Source organism: Pseudophryne corroboree, chromosome 4 (genome assembly GCF_028390025.1).
Source record: "Pseudophryne corroboree isolate aPseCor3 chromosome 4, aPseCor3.hap2, whole genome shotgun sequence".
Classification (NCBI taxonomy): Eukaryota; Metazoa; Chordata; class Amphibia; order Anura; family Myobatrachidae; genus Pseudophryne; species Pseudophryne corroboree.
In genome coordinates, this window is record NC_086447.1 from 185,316,301 (window position 1) to 185,336,698 (window position 20,398).

Sequence of the window (20,398 nt, forward strand, 5' to 3'; positions counted from 1 at the left end):
ATATCTGTTCTTAATTGTTATGTCATTGAGACCTCTATAGTCAATACAGGGCCGCAACCCCCCATCCTTCTTTTTGACGAAGAAAAACCCTGCTCCGGCCGGAGATGTAGAAGACCTGATGAACCCTTTCTCCAAGTTCTCCCGTATATACTCCGACATGGCCTGTGTCTCGGGAAGTGAGAGAGGGTAAATTCGACCTCGTGGAGGAGTCTTACCGGGTACTAGCTCAATGGGACAATCCCACGTACGATGCGGAGGCAAGGTGTCCGCCCCATGCTTACTGAAAACATCTTGAAAAGATTGGTACTCCACAGGAAGGCTGGAAGGGTTGGAAGAACAGAGAGGTCTAACTGAAGGTAAACAGTTCTGAAAGCAGTCTTGTCCCCAAGAGAGAACATCCATAGTTTGCCAATCTATGTGGGGATTGTGTCTGATTAACCATGGAAACCCTAGGATTAGTTCATGAGAGGCTTTAGGAATTACAAGGAAAGAGATTTTTTCTGAATGGAGAACTCCGACCTTCATCTTGAGAGGAATAGTACGAAAGGATATAATACCCTCTGGGATATAACTTCCATCCACTGCGGTAACAGAAATGGTACGATCCAAAGGAACCGTTTGTATTCCAGATCGTTTGACCAGAGCTGACGTAATGAAGCTTTCGGCGGCTCCGGAGTCGAGTAGTGCAGGGATGAGAAGAGAAGAAGAAGGGAGCTCCAATTGGGTTAACAGGACAGACTCTTTCTTGGTATGTAATTCTGAGAATTCTCCTAGCTTGACCTCTCCAGCACAAACTAGGAGCGGGCGTTTCCTGGACGTAGACTGCAAGTTTTAACAAAGTGATCAGATGCACCACAATACAGGCAGAGGTTCCCTTGTCGCCGTCTCTGACGTTCTTCATTGGAGAGGTGGGAGCGATTAATCTGCATGGGTTCTTCCACAGTTGGTGATGATGGTGTTGGTGGAAGAACAACTCTAGGCTTAGGGCGATCTGACCGCAACCTCTCCATACAGCGTTCTTTGTACCTCAGATCTAACTTATTGCATAAAGAAATTAGTTTATCCAACTTATCAGGTACATCCTGAGTTGCGAGGTCATCTTTGATTTTTTCGGAGAGACCGCTCCAGAAAGCTGCAATGAGAGCCTCCTCGTTCCAGTTCAGTTCTGAGGAAAGGGTGCGAAACTGGATCACGTACTGACTGACCGTACGCGTGCCCTGACGCAGGCGCAGGATCTCCAATGAGGCGGCAGAAGTCCTGCCCGGTTCATCGAAGATTCTTCGAAAGGTGGCCATGAATTCTGGATAGTTAGATAAGATGGGATCCATCCTCTCCCACAAAGGTGAAGCCCATTCCAACGCTTGCCCGGTAAGTAAAGAAATTATATAGGCTACTTTGGTTCGTGCTGATGGAAAGTTGGCCGACTGTAGTTCGAACTGGATTTCGCACTGGTTAAGAAACCCGCGGCATTGTTTTGGATTCCCATCAAATTTACTGGGAGGTGGCAAATGCAAACGTGGAAGTGGTACTGGTACAGGAGGAAGCAGGACCGGAGGTGCCAATGTGGGAGCAGCTGTAGATACTTGAGGTGCCGTCATGGCAACACAGAGAGAATCGAGACGTTCGGACATACTCTGCATGAACTGCATGATTTGAGATTGTGTGGCCTCCTGCTTACTTAAGCGAGACCAGATATCTGCAGTTGAATCCCCTCCTGAGGCCTGATCACCCGTCGAATCCATTGGGCCAGTGCTTACTGTCACGTCTGGCAGGGTTTGAGGATCCGGCAGCTGAGATTTGCCCGAGGAGGTAGCAGGCTATGAATGAACCAGATGAGGGGGCTGGATATAGTTCCTTCGCATGGGACACGGAGCAATGAAGAACGTAGGCAGGGTTTGAGAGTCAATGGAAAGTATTTATTATGTACAGGGCTGAGTTAGGGAACTGAGGCTGAAGCACAATGGTTAAAGACGTGGCTGGAGGTGAAGAACTGCGGACTGTGATTTGAAAGACGAGACTGTAGATGATGAACTGTGGAACTGTGGATGGTAGTTGAAAATGTGGCTGGAGACAAGGACTGTGGACTGTGGTAAACGAGGCTTGAAGATAATAATCTGCAGGCTGTGGTCAGTGGTACAAAGGCGTGGCTGGTGAAGGAGATCTGTGGAGTGTGGCTTGAAAGACGAGGCAGAAGACCCGGGGCCGACTGTGCCCAAAGAGTCTTACTGGACCGGGTTTTCCAGGAGCACTTCCACAGGCAGTAGCAGGCAAGAAACGGCAGGGCTGCAGCAGCAACAGAGAACCGACCAAGCAGGATCAGGAGGAACCAAGATACAGCAGGAATCCTGGGAGCACAGGCTAAAGCACCTACAACAGGGTTGTAACTTGAAGCACTGGCATCCCTGTCCTAAACCAGCCCCCTTTTATAGGGAGAGCTTCCCCTGGATTGGCTGGAAGAAACAGGAAACAGGAACTATGCTTAAAACTTGGTCTCCAACATGGCGGCGCCCAGTAATGCAGACCTTTTTGCAAAGCCACATTGCTCACTGCCCCTGGTCTCCAAGCAACGGTTCAGCAAGAGCGACCCGCTGTAGCGGCGTCCCGCTGCCACGAGCGGACCCCTCACCTCCGCTACTGCTGCCCATGGATCCGGCGCAGCAGCCCACCTCCGCCGCTGCCCGCACAACGCCAAGGAAGCCAGCCCCGCGGCCCCAGCGTACCGGTAAGACTCCGGACGCTGACAAAGTCTGGATAAGTGTTCGTAAACTTGCACTGCTAATTTATTACAAGCACACATAATCCATTTAGTCTTTTACTTTATGATTGTGTGTTACGTCCTAATGCACAGGTTTTCAAACTCGGCCCTCAGGACCCCACACAGTGCATGTTTTGCACGTAACCCAGTAGAAGCACAGGTGTATGAATTACTCACAGACACTTTTTAAAAGGTTCACAGGTGGAGCTAATTATGTCACTTGTGAATCTGTGATTAGACCTGCAAAACATGCACTGTGTGGGTTCCTGAGGGCCGAGTTTGAGAACCTGTCTTCTAAATCAACACTCCTCAACATATAGTGGAGGTCATTCCGAGTTGTTCGCTCGCAAGCGGATTTTAGCAGATTTGCTCATGCTAAGCCGCCGCCTACTGGGAGTGAATCTTAGCATCTTAAAATTGCGACCGATGTATTCGCAATATTGCGATTACACACCTCGTAGCAGTTTCTGAGTAGCTCCAGACTTACTCGCCATCTGCGATCAGTTCAGTGCTTGTCGTTCCTGGTTTGACGTCACAAACACACCCAGCGTTCGCCCAGACACTCCTCCGTTCCTCCGGCCACTCCTGCGTTTTTTCCGGAAACGGTAGCGTTTTTCCCCACACGCCCATAAAACGGCCTGTTTCCGCCCAGTAACACCCATTTCCTGTCAATCACATTACGATCGCCAGAACGATGAAAAAGCTGTGAGTAAAATTCCTAAGTGCATAGCAAATTTACTTGGCGCAGTCGCAGTGCGGACATTGCGATGGGCATTAAGCGGAAAATCGCTGCGATGCGAAGATTTTTACCGAGCGAACAACTCGGAATGAGGGCCAATATGTTAGCCTTGAGGAATACATGTGTCCCTATGTGTGATGCTCCATCGTATTTAAGGGCAACAAACTTACTATCTTAAAAAATGATTTATTTCGTAATGTTTGCTGCAGTAAACTTGCTGATTTGTCAGTAAATACACAGTTTGCCACATATATCCATTATTATACACATTATTAGTTTTTTGGTTAAAAATTACATATTTTTTGGTTTTTGCATCATGTGTAACAACATTATTACTCATTTTTAACACACACAAACATGGCCCAACAATAATGACATTCAATTTGGCACTGAAATATCTGAATTCATTGTCAACATATTAAAAGCTTTTTAGGCAACTAAATTGTGTTAATCTTGTAATGTTGTACAGAGAAGAAATGTAAAAGAGTTAACAATCACATTGTAATTTGTATTGGCTGCAGGATAGGAGAATGATTGGAATCTAGAAAGAGAAATGATTAGAAAAAAATCAAGTGGTCTGGTTACTTCCTGCTAAACATATGGTGGCTGCCTATCAATGATTGTGTGTGCAGGATAGGAGAATGATTGGAATCTAGAAAGAGTAATGATTAGAAAAAAATCAAGTGGTCTGGTTACTTCCTGCTAACATGTATGTGCAGCTCTAACAACATTACCCTCCTCCAAAAAAATTCAAAGATGTTAAAGAATAAATGTGCGTACACATTTCATGTTGTTGTTTGTACCACTTATAATTAATGATGTTGTATAAATTGTCAAGGAGCTAAGTGTTATATATATTTTTGCAAACATACAATTACTAACTATTTTGATTAACTAATCAGAAATGTATAAATTAATTTTTGGTTGTTATTTTTTTTTGGGTGCCTGCTTGTCCTGCCCTTTGCCTTTAGCAATGTCATGTTGTCGTGCTCTGGTGGAGCGTCTTGTTGGTGATGAGACTGGCGTGATATTTGGAGTAGTTGTATCAGAACTGCTGCTTATTTGCTGTTGGTGCATGGATCTGAGTGTTTCATTCAGGTTAGTGAGGGTGGCATTGAGTTCACGTGTAGCAGCATTTTGATTGTCTACAATTCGGAATAAACTTTCATTTATCTTTTGATTGTCTTGAAAAAAATGTTCATATAACTTTGCTGTTGTCTGTGCTGTTCTTCCATTAGTCTGTGCTGTTCTTCCATTATGCGCTGTAAGTTGGCCATGACCTGTGTAATGTCTGCACGCATGAGTTCCATGGTATTGCCAATTCTCGAGGTTTGTTCATTTTGTCTACTCATATTTCTGGTTATTCTTCTGAGGTGACATGGTAGGCGTGCAAACATTTGTGTCTGCCTACGCAGGCAATCTTCATTAGTGGCCTGCTGTCTAGCCCAAATGGTCCAAAATACCTGATCAGGGCCTTGTGTTACTGGTGTTGTTGGGCTGTGTTGTGGTGGTGGTGTGCTTTGCTGTGGTGGTGTACTCACAGGTGCTGGGGGGCTGATTCCTTGGATTAATGGCTGCATTTCTAAGATTATTGTGTCATCCATGTCACTGTGTTGCTGTTGTTGCGGAGGGATGCTGTTTCCAGGACTAGAAGCTGAAATGTTGTAAAAATATCCATTAGTTATCCATATGTTTGATAAATGAAAACAAATCACTACACATGGAACACATGTCATTCACTGTTGCTTTCAGATATTCTGCCTAGCAACATCATCACTGTGAACTGAAATACATACATATGCCTGTTTGTGGCAAATGTGTCTGGTTACTTCATTGTGAAAGCAAACACTTTAGTTTTATTGTAGATCAGACATACTCCACCATAAAAACACATTGGAATCCATAATGTGTTACCTTATAGCTTTTCTAAAACAAACATAGTAATGTTTTTATATGTATTTGGCAATGTGAGATCAAACACACATGCGCAAATTTGTTAAACCACCAAACTATTCTCAAAAAATAAACATGAGTTTCTGTTGCAGCTTCTTACACACAATGTGCTACTGTATGGCTCAAGTGGACATACATATCTTTACTGGATGTGGACAAGGCAATTTTGCTTGGATTCCATTTCATGTTTTACTTACTTTGGTAAGTATATAAGATTTTGATGTGCTTTGACTTAATGCGGTTAAGAAAAAGTTTGATTACGGTCTGAAATTGTTTACATTTATTTCAGTTAGATACTCACAATCAAGATGAGGGGAGTGTGGTTGACGTCTTGGAGGTGTGTCCAAAATTTGGAGTGGGGGGACCGAACATACTGTTGATATTCTTCGTGGCGGGGTAGCCTGCTGTGGTTGGCCCTGGACATCAGACCTTGCTTTCTTTGCTGCCACAGGTTTTTTGTGGTGGTGTCTTACAGAAGTCCCACTTCTGCTGCTCCAGACTTCTTTTGATGGACCTATTATTGAAAGTGAAATTTTGTTATGGCCATTCCTTTACAAACATACCCTATACTACAATGGACACTTTACCTGCTTCCGCAGCGTCATCATCATCAGATGTGATGGGAGTTACTGTAGGACGAGTACAGCTTTTTCTCTATCGTCCTAGTGGATGCTGGGGTTCCTGAAAGGACCATGGGGAATAGCGGCTCCGCAGGAGACAGGGCACAAAAGTAAAGCTTTCCGATCAGGTGGTGTGCACTGGCTCCTCCCCCTATGACCCTCCTCCAAGCCAGTTAGATTTTTGTGCCCGGCCGAGAAGGGTGCAATCTAGGTGGCTCTCCTAAAGAGCTGCTTAGAGAAAGTTTAGCTTAGGTTTTTTATTTTACAGTGAGTCCTGCTGGCAACAGGATCACTGCAACGAGGGACTTAGGGGAGAAGAAGTGAACTCACCTGCGTGCAGGATGGATTGGCTTCTTGGCTACTGGACATCAGCTCCAGAGGGACGATCACAGGTACAGCCTGGATGGTCACCGGAGCCTCGCCGCCGGCCCCCTTGCAGATGCTGAAACATGAAGAGGTCCAGAATCGGCGGCAGAAGACTCCTCAGTCTTCTAAAGGTAGCGCACAGCACTGCAGCTGTGCGCCATTTTCCTCTCAGCACACTTCACACGGCAGTCACTGAGGGTGCAGGGCGCTGGGAGGGGAGCGCCCTGGGAGGCAAATGAAAACCTATTTGGCTAAAAAATACCTCACATATAGCCTCCGGGGCTATATGGAGATATTTAACCCCTGCCAGAATACACTAAAGAGCGGGAGACGAGCCCGCCGGAAAAGGGGCGGGGCCTATCTCCTCAGCACACAGCGCCATTTTCCTTACACAGCTCCGCTGGTCAGGACGGCTCCCAGGTCTCTCCCCTGCACTGCACTACAGAAACAGGGTAAAACAAGAGAGGGGGGGCAAAATAGTGGCAAAAATTATATTATAAAAGCAGCTATACAGGGAGCACTTATTATAAGGCTATCCCTGTCATATATAGCGCTTTTGGTGTGTGCTGGCAAACTCTCCCTCTGTCTCCCCAAAGGGCTAGTGGGGTCCTGTCTTCGTTAAGAGCATTCCCTGTGTGTCTGCTGTGTGTCGGTACGTGTGTGTCGACATGTATGAGGACGATATTGGTGTGGAGGCGGAGCAATTGCCAAATATGGGGATGTCACCTCCTAGGGGGTCGACACCAGAATGGATGCCTTTATTTATGGAATTACGGGATAGTGTCAACACGCTAAAGCAGTCGTTTGACGACATGAGACGGCCGGACAATCAGTTAGTGCCTGTCCAGGCGCCTCAAACACCGTTAGGGGCTGTAAAACGCCCTTTGCCTCAGTCGGTCGACACAGACCCAGACACAGGCACTGATTCCAGTGGCGACGGTGACGAATCAACCATATTTTCCAGTAGGGCCACACGTTATATGATTTTGGCAATGAAGGAGGCGTTACATTTAGCTGATACTACAGGTACCACTAAACAGGGTATTATGTGGGGTGTGAAAAAACTACCTATAGTTTTTCCTGAATCAGAAGAACTAAATGATGTATGTGATGAAGCGTGGGTTGCCCCCGATAAAAAGATGCTAATTTCAAAGAAGTTATTAGCTTTATACCATTTCCCGTCAGAGGTTAGGGCGCGCTGGGAAACACCTCCTAGGGTGGATAAGGCGCTCACACGCTTATCTAAACAAGTGGCGTTACCCTCTCCTGAGACGGCCGCACTTAAAGATCCAACAGATAGGAGGATGGAAAATATCCAAAAAAGTATATACACACATACAGGTGTTATACTACGACCAGCTATAGCGTCAGCCTGGATGTGCAGTGCTGGAGTAGTTTGGTCAGAGTCCCTGATTGAAAATATTGATACCCTGGATAGGGACAATGTTTTACTGTCTTTAGAGCAAATAAAGGATGCATTTCTTTATATGCGTGATGCACAGAGGGATATCTGCACACTGGCATCACGGGTAAGTGCTATGTCCATTTCGGCCAGAAGAAGTTTATGGACGCGACAGTGGTCAGGCGATGCGGACTCAAAACGGCATATGGAAGTTTTGCCGTATAAAGGGGAGGAGTTATTTGGAGTCGGTCTATCAGATTTGGTGGCCACGGCTACAGCCGGGAAATCCACCTTTTTACCTCAAGCTACTCCCCAACAGGAAAAGACACCGACTTTTCAACCGCAGCCCTTTCGTTCCTTTAAAAACAAGAGAGCAAAGGGATATTCATATCTGCCACGAGGCAGAGGAAGGGGGAAGAGACACCAACAGGCAGCTCCTTCCCAGGAACAGAAGCCCTCCCCCGCTTCTACAAAAGCCTCAGCATGACGCTGGGGCTTCTCAAGCGGACTCGGGGGCGGTGGGCGGTCGTCTCAAGAATTTCAGCGCGCAGTGGGCTCACTCGCAGGTAGATCCCTGGATCCTGCAGATAATATCTCAGGGGTACAGGTTGGAACTAGAGACAGATCCGCCTCGCCGTTTCCTGAAGTCTGCTTTACCAACGTCCCCCTCCGAAAGGGAGACGGTTTTGGAAGCCATTCACAAGCTGTACTCTCAGCAGGTGATAGTCAAGGTACCTCTTCTACAACAGGGAAAGGGGTATTATTCCACTCTATTTGTGGTACCGAAGCCGGACGGCTCGGTAAGACCTATTCTAAATCTGAAGTCCTTGAACCTGTACATAAAGAAGTTCAAGTTCAAAATGGAGTCACTCAGAGCAGTGATAGCGAACCTGGAAGAAGGGGACTTTATGGTGTCCTTGGACATCAAGGATGCGTACCTCCACGTTCCAATTTACCCCTCACACCAGGGGTACCTCAGGTTCGTTGTACAAAACTGTCACTATCAGTTTCAGACGCTGCCGTTCGGATTGTCCACGGCACCTCGGGTCTTTACAAAGGTAATGGCCGAGATGATGATTCTTCTTCGAAGAAAAGGCGTATTAATTATCCCATACTTGGACGATCTCCTAATAAGGGCAAGGTCCAGAGAACAGCTAGAGAAGGGATTAGCACTGTCTCAAGAAGTGCTAAAACAGCACGGCTGGATTCTGAATATTCCAAAATCCCAGTTAATGCCGACAACTCGTCTGCTGTTCCTAGGGATGATTCTGGACACGGTTCAGAAAAAGGTTTTTCTCCCGGAGGAAAAAGCCAAGGAGTTGTCCGAGCTAGTCAGGAACCTCCTAAAACCAGGAAAGGTGTCTGTACATCAATGCACAAGAGTCCTGGGAAAAATGGTGGCTTCTTACGAAGCAATTCCATTCGGCAGATTCCATGCACGAATTTTCCAGAGGGATCTGTTAGACAAATGGTCAGGGTCGCATCTTCAGATGCACCAGCGGATAACCCTGTCTCCAAGGACAAGGGTATCTCTTCTGTGGTGGTTGCAGAGTGCTCATCTATTGGAGGGCCGCAGATTCGGCATACAGGATTGGATCCTGGTGACCACGGACGCCAGCCTGAGAGGCTGGGGAGCAGTCACACAAGGAAGAAACTTCCAGGGAGTGTGGACGAGCCTGGAAACGTCTCTTCACATAAACATTCTGGAACTAAGAGCAATCTACAATGCTCTAAGCCAGGCAGAACCTCTGCTTCAAGGAAAACCGGTGTTGATCCAGTCGGACAACATCACGGCAGTCGCCCATGTAAACAGACAGGGCGGCACAAGAAGCAGGAGTGCAATGGCAGAAGCTGCAAGGATTCTTCGCTGGGCAGAGAATCATGTGATAGCACTGTCAGCAGTGTTCATCCCGGGAGTGGACAACTGGGAAGCAGACTTCCTCAGCAGACACGACCTTCACCCGGGAGAGTGGGGACTTCATCCGGAAGTCTTCCACATGCTGGTAACCCGTTGGGAAAGACCAATGGTGGACATGATGGCGTCTCGCCTCAACAAAAAACTGGACAGGTATTGCGCCAGGTCAAGAGATCCGCAGGCAATAGCTGTGGACGCGCTGGTAACGCCTTGGGTGTACCAGTCGGTGTATGTGTTTCCTCCTCTGCCTCTCATACCAAAAGTATTGAGAATTATACGGCAAAGAGGCGTAAGAACGATACTAGTGGTTCCGGATTGGCCAAGAAGGACTTGGTACCCGGAACTTCAAGAGATGATCACGGAAGATCCGTGGCCTCTACCTCTAAGGAGGGACTTGCTTCAGCAGGGTCCCTGTCTGTTTCAAGACTTACCGCGGCTGCGTTTGACGGCATGGCGGTTGAACGCCGGATCCTAAAGGAAAAAGGCATGCCGGAAGAAGTCATTCCTACTTTGATTAAAGCAAGGAAGGAAGTAACCGTGCAACACTATCACCGCATTTGGCGAAGATATGTTGCGTGGTGCGAGGATCGGAGTGCTCCGACGGAGGAATTTCAACTGGGTCGATTCCTACATTTCCTGCAATCAGGATTGTCTATGGGTCTCAAATTGGGATCTATTAAGGTTCAAATTTCGGCCCTGTCGATTTTCTTTCAAAAAGAATTGGCTTCAGTTCCTGAAGTCCAGACTTTTGTTAAGGGAGTGCTGCATATACAGCCTCCTGTGGTGCCTCCAGTGGCACCGTGGGATCTCAATGTGGTTTTGGAATTTCTAAAATCTCATTGGTTTGAACCACTAAAAAAGGTGGATTTAAAATATCTCACATGGAAAGTGACCATGTTACTAGCCCTGGCTTCGGCCAGGAGAGTGTCAGAACTGGCAGCTTTATCTTACAAAAGCCCATATCTGATTTTCCATTCGGACAGGGCAGAACTGCGGACTCGTCCGCATTTTCTCCCTAAGGTGGTGTCAGCATTTCATCTGAACCAGCCTATTGTAGTGCCTGCGGCTACAAGTGACTTGGAGGACTCCAAGTTACTGGACGTTGTCAGAGCATTAAAAATATATATTGCAAGGACAGCTGGAGTCAGAAAATCTGACTCGTTGTTTATATTGTATGCACCCAACAAGATGGGTGCTCCTGCGTCTAAGCAGACGATTGCTCGTTGGATCTGTAGCACAATCCAACTTGCACATTCTGTGGCAGGCCTGCCACAGCCTAAATCTGTAAAGGCCCACTCCACAAGGAAGGTGGGCTCATCTTGGGCGGCTGCCCGAGGGGTCTCGGCATTACAACTTTGCCGAGCAGCTACGTGGTCAGGGGAGAACACGTTTGTAAAATTTTACAAATTTGATACTCTGGCTAAGGAGGACCTGGAGTTCTCTCATTCGGTGCTGCAGAGTCATCCGCACTCTCCCGCCCGTTTGGGAGCTTTGGTATAATCCCCATGGTCCTTTCAGGAACCCCAGCATCCACTAGGATGATAGAGAAAATAAGAATTTACTTACCGATAATTCTATTTCTCGGAGTCCGTAGTGGATGCTGGGCGCCCATCCCAAGTGCGGATTATCTGCAATAATTGTACATAGTTATTGTTAACTAATTCGGGTTATTGTTTAGGAAGCCATCTTTCAGAGGCTCCTCTGTTATCATACTGTTAACTGGGTTTGATCACAAGTTGTACGGTGTGATTGGTGTGGCTGGTATGAGTCTTACCCGGGATTCAAAATTCCTCCCTTATTGTGTACGCTCGTCCGGGCACAGTACCTAACTGGCTTGGAGGAGGGTCATAGGGGGAGGAGCCAGTGCACACCACCTGATCGGAAAGCTTTACTTTTGTGCCCTGTCTCCTGCGGAGCCGCTATTCCCCATGGTCCTTTCAGGAACCCCAGCATCCACTACGGACTCCGAGAAATAGAATTATCGGTAAGTAAATTCTTATTTTTCTAACACTGTAAAAATATAATAAAAAAATATGGATTCATGCTATTGTTGATACATCCACCCATTATGTTTATAAACATTTATTCTTAAATAAATGCTTGCTTTATTTTTATCAAAAACATAAGGACCGGAAACCAAAAAAAAACTACATAAAACAAGAAACATTGTCCAATAGCCATATGCACTATGGAAAGTGCAACACAGGAAAACATGTACAGGACACTGACATAGGACACAAGTAAAAATACATATATTACCAAACAAAAACACACACATCTACATTTTGTAATGAAAGAAAAAATATTACAGATGCAATATATAAATTGCTCTGTGATGTGGCACTCCAAACACACATTACCACTATATGAGCCAAACAAAAACAAAACACAAATTTAAAAATTACACTGCAGTGTTGTGTCAGGGTACAAATACAAACTCAAAATGAACAAACAAATAGTACAATCAGTAATAATGATATTACACATGTAAGTGGTTCCCAAACCACTTTCCACTACTGAAAAAATTGGTTACCCAGGGGTACTCGGGCGCTTTAGGTAGGAGATGTTTCGTCACGCTGCAGTCTCAGAAAAAGGGGAAGTCACTCCCGTATGTATTGCACAAAGAGAAAAGGGGGTACGAGACTGCGCTGAATTTGATGAATACAACAATGTTGGTATAATAAATAAAACAGTTTTATTCCTAAAATTGATACAATGGATATATATTAAAAACTAAATTCATAAAATAGGTACATGTCATAAACAATTAATATAGTTTCTAAATTTCAGATAGACATTCTAAAGGGTTACCCAATTCGCCAGGTGAAAAGAATACAGTTGTGGAGATTTATGCAGTGACCGTTCCAGATATTTTCCCCCTGTAGTGTTATAGTCCACCTTATATAACAGTCTCAGATTTTAAGCAAGATCCAATGGATGGACTATTTACCGTTAGTGGGTATTGTGCTCCGGAATCTTTGGTGGAGAGCTCCTCATGCGTTACGGTTGGTACAGTCCTTTATGCAGTACTTGCTGTGTGGAGTCTGAGAGTTTAGAAAAGGCCGTCTTGGACAAAACTGACGCGTTTCGCTGCGATCAGCTAGCAGCTTTATCAAAGGTATACCTTTGATAAAGCTGCTAGCTGATCGCAGCGAAACGCGTCAGGTGAACCAGGGACCCTCGCCAGGAATCGATTTGAAGGAGGACCGAACCATTCCCCAAAGTTTTGTCCAAGACGGCCTTTTCTAAACTCTCAGACTCCACACAGCAAGTACTGCATAAAGGACTGTACCAACCGTAACGCATGAGGTGCTCTCCACCAAAGATTCCGGAGCACATTACCCTCTAACGGTAAATAGTCCATCCATTGGATCTTGCTTAAAATCTGAGACTGTTATATAAGCTGGACTATAACACTACAGGGGAAAAATATCTGGAACGGTCACTGCATAAATCTCCACAACTGTATTCTTTTCACCTGGCGAATTGGGTAACCCTTTAGAATGTCTATCTGAAATTTAGAAACTATATTAATTGTTTATGACATGTACCTATTTTATGAATTTAGTTTTTAATATATATCCATTGTATCAATTTTAGGAATAAAACTGTTTTATTTATTATACCAACATTGTTGTATTCATCAAATTCAGCGCAGTCTCGTACCCCCTTTTCACTTTCCACTACTCCAGCCTCTAACATGACAACCACTGTTTTGGAAACATTGCACATGGATAAACTAAATATAAAACATAGTCCAAATTCAATAATGAAAAATGTCCAAAAGGAAAACATTATTGCTGGACAATTCAATGACACACCAAGTCCAAACTACACATGGAAAATATACTTGAAAAAAAAAACATGACATACAATAAAGTAAGATGTTACATTGGCTTTTGTATAAAACATTACCAAGAACAAGGTATTTGCTGACACACACTTGAAGATGGGAGTAATATGAAACGTCACATGACACACATTTGATTAAAAAAAAAGGTCATAGAATGTTAATGCAAATACACATGCTCACAATTCTTCCTGGGCCTATCTGAATCCCGGACATGGGTTGCAGAGACTACTTCAGGAGGTATTACACTCCGCATGGGCTCCTCATACTCCAGATATCTTGCAATATAGGGCTGGCCACCACCGGTTTTTCGAGCCGACTTCGCCTCCTTGGCCATTTTGGACTTGACACGTCGCTTTATGTCATAGTACCGTTTGCGGCACGTGTCCTCCGTCCGCTTGACCACCCCCTCACTATTGACAGCAGCAACAACTTTCGCCCACAACACCGTCTTCTTCCGTGTTGGCACCTTGGCGGACTCAGGCCCAAATAGCTGCCGCTGATACTTCATCAGCTCCCGCACCAATGCCACATTTTCAGCATAACTAAACTTGACATTCCGCCCAGTCTTAGTAGTGATGCGTGGCTGCGGAGCACTCTGACTGTCACTATCACTGTCAGTTGAGGCTGCTGCAGCAACCTCACCCACCTCCTCCACCTCACTAACCTCACTCACACTCACCTCCTCCACCTGACCGACCTCCTCCCCCTCACTCACACCCTCCACCTCACCCACCTGTGAGTCACACATAATTGTGTGTATAAACACTTAACACTGAAAAATCAAAAGACAAACAACACACTCCTCCACAACCACTGCACAAATCACACACACACACACACACACACACACACACACACACACACACAGTGACAAGGGACTATAAATAAAAAAAACTTGGACCAAAAATGAGACAAAAACACAAAAAACAAGACTACAAGAATGACAAGACTACTTTTAAACACAATACTACACTCAGAAATCGCCCACAAAACTCCTCACCAAACCAACTACTCACCAACCTCCAAAGCACAACCTCCCTCCTCACCACTAACTAAACCCACGAGGTGCAGACGGTTTGGGGCGTATTTATATGGTTACGCACAGACACTCCTACCATCTGAAACACATCCAATCATGAACGGGGATGAAAAACGAAACTAAAAGTAAAAATGCGGCCGCGGAAAAAAAAAACCCTGCCGCGTTTAACTTAGAAAAAAAACCAGAAAAAAAAGCAAAAACACGTACGCAAACGACAATGACGGCCGTAAATGTGCCAAAAAAAAACGACTGGCATCGACATCGGAAAACACGAAAACCATAAAGTCGACTGCTTCGTAACTTGGCGTATATAGTTTCAAAAAGTTGCATGAAAATGCACCCGATGCAAGATGAGTTTAAACACTACACAAACCGACACAAACACGAATATTAGTAAATATTGCCCATTGTCTTTTTTCGATCCTCGAAAACTATGTAACTATGTAAGTCCCACTTGAGCCAACTTTATGGAGCACCCCATCTCACTTCCCAAAGGGGAGCTCAGAAAACCAGGCAAGTATGAATATAATCATCAGCTTATATAACTATGGAAAGCTGCAGTGTAAAATTAGTACACACGTGTAGCCTAGAAATATCGTTTTAAGGAAAAAGAAATGTGTGCTGTAAGATATATTTACATTATCATATTTATGTGGCCTTTTATTTACTGGTTTACATGAGTACAAATCATCTACGTGGAAGTGTTTTATAATAGATTTTCTAATATTTTCTGTTGCAAAACTTTTCGAAAAGAATTAAATCAAATTCACCCACGCCTGCTTCCCAGTGAGTAATTCCGCTCTCTATTAACAAAGTATATTTGAAGTTAACAGAGCATTACACAGAGTTAATTATAATTTTACTTATTCCTCACTTATCATTGTGACAGGAACCTGTGGAACACTGTAAAACAAGATTAATGACCCCAGCTAGCTTGTAACTGAAAGCTTCTGTAAAATATACTTAAATCCTACTCTTTAACCCTGGATGCTTAAAAAATATTTTTTTTTTCAATAAAATATGTATTTGCTGGGCGTGGGCAACTAACAAACTGAAACAGCCATGTGACAGGAGGTATGTTCAGCACATAAGGAAAGTAGGAAACTGCTTGTTTTTAAATGGGTGGTATAATTGTTTCGTATGTTTCTTTGTAGGGTTTAATGATAAATCAAGAAACAAATAAAAAAAGGATTTTATTTTATATTTAATAAAGTGGTGGCATGTCCCAACTGCGGCCCTCCGGCATTTGCAAAACTGCATATCCAATCATGCCCTGACACAGCAATGCTTATGCTGTGTCAGGGCATGCTTGGATGTGTAGTTTCTCAAGTGCGGGAGGGTTGCATTTGGGACAAAGGCCGATGTAACCTGCTTGTTTCCAAGTGTTGCTTGTACCTTGTCTTTGGATGACACCATACTATTCTCTTCCACAGGTCTTGCGGAGTATCCTTCCCAAGGTGCAGGAACCAGCGTGGATGTCAAGGGACACGACAGTTGCCCTGCTGTACCATGGGCGACCTACCACAATACCACTGCATCTCTGAAATGCCATATTTTACATTTTATTAACTAATAATTTAAAGAAAAACCACACTAATCTTCTCATTTTAAAAATGTATTGAAGAATTAAAATTGTATTTTATTTTGGATTAAAAAATAAAATGTAATAAAAACAAAAAAAGTAGTGTTTGTTCTTCTTTACATTCTTTTCTTGTGTAGAGATCTGTGAAAAAAAAGAAATTCCATATTAAGTAAAGACACTAATGATGTCATATTCATTCCTTTCCCAAGAACATTTGTGGAACCACACAGTCCAGCATGACCCATTGCTGGACTGTGTTGTTCCCCAAGGGCAGGCGGTCCAAAGTTTCTTGAATATATACATTGAAACATGGCTTTACTCACCTTGGTACGCACAACACGAACTACGCCGTCCACTTCAATTTTCCACCCAATCCTATGAAGAAGCCAAAAATAAACACTAGTGAATAGTAAATTCACACAACAGTGAAAGCCTATTTTACACCAATTCAAAAAGGAGTTTGTTTAAAAAAAAAAAAGTGGTATCAGGATAGCTCTTTGGCCCATCATATATGTAACCGCAAGGAGCTTTCATCAGTTACCACATGCGCCCGCATACATGCCCGCGCATGTATGCCTAGACATAGCTCCTTGGTAGTATCCGGTCGGGGGTGGGGGAGCCCAACACAAATATAAAACAATAGTAAGGAAAAAAACAAACTAATGGGAGGGGGAGAAAGGGAAACATGAAAAACATAAAGAGTAAATAAAACAATACGACTGGGCTTATGGTGGTTGTCCGTCCGGATCCACTTCTTCCTCCTGATGGGGCGTCGATGCCCTGGGCGGCTGTGGAGTACGCTAAATTGGCCTAGGTGGCCGTGCTGGTGTAGATGATGCGGCCAGTGTTGGTGGTGGAGGCATCTGGTAGGTGGGGTACATCCCTGTATATCCTTGGTACAGCTGTGACCGTCCATACCAGGATGGTGATGGAGGAAGGGCAGGAGGCGTCCGTGTGGCTTGTGATGGCGGATGTGGTGGTTCACCAGCGTGTTGATGAGCTGGCTCTGGGAGCTTATCGTACATCATCTGCAGAGTGGTTGCGATGATCTGGTGGCTGGCTGCCAAATGTCGTTGGCTCTCCGACATGTTGTCAACGCTGTGTGCCAGGCATGATGTGTTATCCACCAGCCGGTTGATGGATGTGGCCAGAACTTGAAGGATGTCCATAGTCTCCCTGTGATCTTCTCGTCTGGTCTTTTGCGCTTCTGCCGTGCTGTCGGCAAGAATCTTTTGCATTTCAACCAGACCGTTTGCCATCTGGCGTGCAGGTGACGTTCTGCGTGCTGATGTCTGGCGCGCTGGAGATGGTCTGCACGCTGACGATATCTGGTGCACAGATGACTTTCTGCGCGCTGATGATGTCTGGCGTGCAGGTGACTTACTGCGCGCTGACGATGGTGGTGGTCCGCGCAGGTGGTGGTCCGCGCGCTGCTGCCGAAGCCTGCTGCGCAGGTAATGTCCTCTGGGCAGGCGTGTCTGGGGAAAAAGAACAAACACATTAGCAAATATAAAAAAAAAGATTTAGTACAGCTCATCTGAATGTATTTTTACCATCAGGCCTCCTTTTGGACTGCTTGTCTCCCGCCGTCTTCTGTCTTCTGGGCGGTTCTTCCTCCTCGGGAAAGCCAGCAGGACGGCTGGAGTCCACACCTCCGCGAACTCCTTGGACCATGACATGGTTCATGCGCCTTTTAATAACGTTCTCCCAGGGTAGCCACTTCAGATTGAGAGCCGGACCACCTCCCGTAGCTGTCTCATGTCGGCGCTGAATCCCCATCTTCTTCTTGGTCTGTCGGCGGCAATCACTGTACCGCGTCATGCAGTTTCTGGTGCTCCGGCGGTTTCCAGATACTGCAGTGACTTGTCTCGCGATGGCATCCCAGATGTTTCGCTTGGTCTTAGCTGCTGTGGTCTGTGCCCTTGGTCCATACAGAACGTCGTAGGACCTGTCGACGCCATCCACTAGGGCACAGTTTTCCGCCTCAGTGTATCTGGGTCCACGCGGCTTCTTCTGTCCTGCGTCTTCACCAGAGGCTTCCTCCTCCGACTGATCCTCTGGCTGGCTTCTTGCCTTTAGGGATAAAAAAAACATGCAATTAATATGATCGGTATGTACCTGTGATTGTGTCAGTATCCCTGGCAGTGCGCAAAGATACCTGTAGGTGTGCATGGCAGTGCGCAAACTAGGGTGTGTCAAGTTGGATGCTATTGTGTCTGCAGGTGTTGTCAATATTTACCTTTCTAGGCCTTTTCTTTTACTTTTGCTTCTCCCTTTGGTCGCTTGACAACCGCGGCTGGTCACTGCATGCCTGGTCGGTCGTATCCTCCTCCTGGGTCGGCTCCCACTCCTCATTGCTGTGCAGGGAAAATTCTTCTGAGGGGTGGGGGGAAGGGGGGGATCGGGGCCGCTTGTCCCTGGACATCTCTGTTGTAAAAAGAAAAATGATTTTACAAATTTAACACACATTACATAATTACATGCAACCACACGTCATTGCTGCTGGGACCCCAGTGCTCAAGCAGGACCAAACACACACAAAAAAAAAAAAAATTTTAAAATTGAAAAAAACCTTAGCCAAACAAGCCAAAACCCCCGTACAAGCATCCCTGCACATGTTGGAGGTCAACCAGTGCTAAAATAGGAGCAAAAAAACATGTTTTGGAAACAAACGACATCACATGTCGACCACATGGATGATACCAACACGCTCAAAGTCACCCCAAACAAGCCAAAAAGTACCTCCAGCATGTGCAGGATTGCACCAGTGCTAAAATAGGAGCAAAAAAACATGTTTTGGAAACAAACGACATCGCATGTCGAGCACATGGATGATACCGACACGCTCTAAAATCACCCCAAACAAGCCAAAAAGCATTCCTGTACATGCTGGAGGTACAGCAATGCAAAAGCATGACCCAAAAAACATATTATGAAAAAAAACACATGAAAAACTACCCCCAAACACAAAACTCCAAAAAATAAGATTTTACTCACCGGTAAATCTATTTCTCGTAGTCCGTAGTGGATGCTGGGGACTCCGTAAGGACCATGGGGAATAGATGGGCTCCGCAGGAGACTGGGCACTCTAAGAAAGATTTTGTACTACTGGTGTGCACTGGCTCCTCCCTCTATGCCCCTCCTCCAGACCTCAGTTAAGGAAACTGTGCCCGGAATAGCTGACATTACAAGGAAAGGATTTTGGAATCCAGGGTAAGGGCCCTCATTCCGAGTTGATCGGTCGCAAGGCGAATTTAGCAGAGTTACACACGCTAAGCCGCCGCCTACTGGGAGTGAATCTTAGCTTCTTAAAATTGCGACCGATGTATTCGCAATATTGCGATTACTAACTACTTAGCAGTTTCAGAGTAGCTTCAGACTTACTCTGCCTGTGCGATCAGTTCAGTGCTTGTCGTTCCTGGTTGACGTCACAAACACACCCAGCGTTCGCCCAGGCACTCCCACCGTTTCTCCGGCCACTCCTGCGTTTTTTCCGGAAACGGTAGCGTTTTCAGCCACACGCCCCTGAAACGCCGTGTTTCCGCCCAGTAACACCCATTTCCTGTCAATCACATTACGATCGCCGGAGCGAAGAAAAAGCCGTGAGTAAAAATACTTTCTTCATAGTAAAGTTACTTGGCGCAGTCGCAGTGCGAACTTTGCGCATGCGTACTAAGCGGATTTTCACTGCGATGCGATGAAAAAGAACGAGCGAACAACTCGGAATGAGGGCCAAGATTCATACCAGCCACACCAATCACACCGTATAACTTGTGATAAACTTACCCAGTTAACAGTATGAACAAACAACAGAGCATCAACCAATCGATGCCAACATAACATAACCCTTTATTAAGCAATAACTATATACACGTATTGCAGAAAGTCCGCACTTGGGACGGGCGCCCAGCATCCACTACGGACTACGAGAAATAGATGTACCGGTGAGTAAAATCTTATTTTCTCTAACGTCCTAGTTGATGCTGGGGACTCCGTAAGGACCATGGGGATTATACCAAAGCACCCAAACGGGCGGGAGAGTGCGGATGACTCTGCAGCACCGAATGAGCAAACACAAGGTCCTCCTCAGCCAGGGTATCAAACTTGTAGAATTTTGCAAATGTGTTTGAACCCGACCAAGTAGCAGCTCGGCAAAGCTGTAATGCCGAGACCC

General features: G+C 45.5%; 1 protein-coding gene across 1 annotated transcript in view; it reads right to left on the reverse strand.

The window, feature by feature from the left end:
* Positions 1-3,698: 3,698 nt before the first annotated feature.
* The window catches only part of LOC134911236 (uncharacterized), a 46,950-nt gene continuing 30,250 nt past the window's right edge, over positions 3,699-20,398 (reverse strand). The window contains exons 2-3 of the mRNA XM_063919539.1: positions 5,749-5,961; positions 3,699-5,148 (exon numbers count right to left, since the gene is read on the reverse strand). Coding sequence (XP_063775609.1) covers positions 5,917-5,961 — 45 coding nt within the window. The 3' untranslated portion in view covers positions 3,699-5,148; positions 5,749-5,916. The remainder of the gene's footprint in view (positions 5,149-5,748; positions 5,962-20,398) is intronic.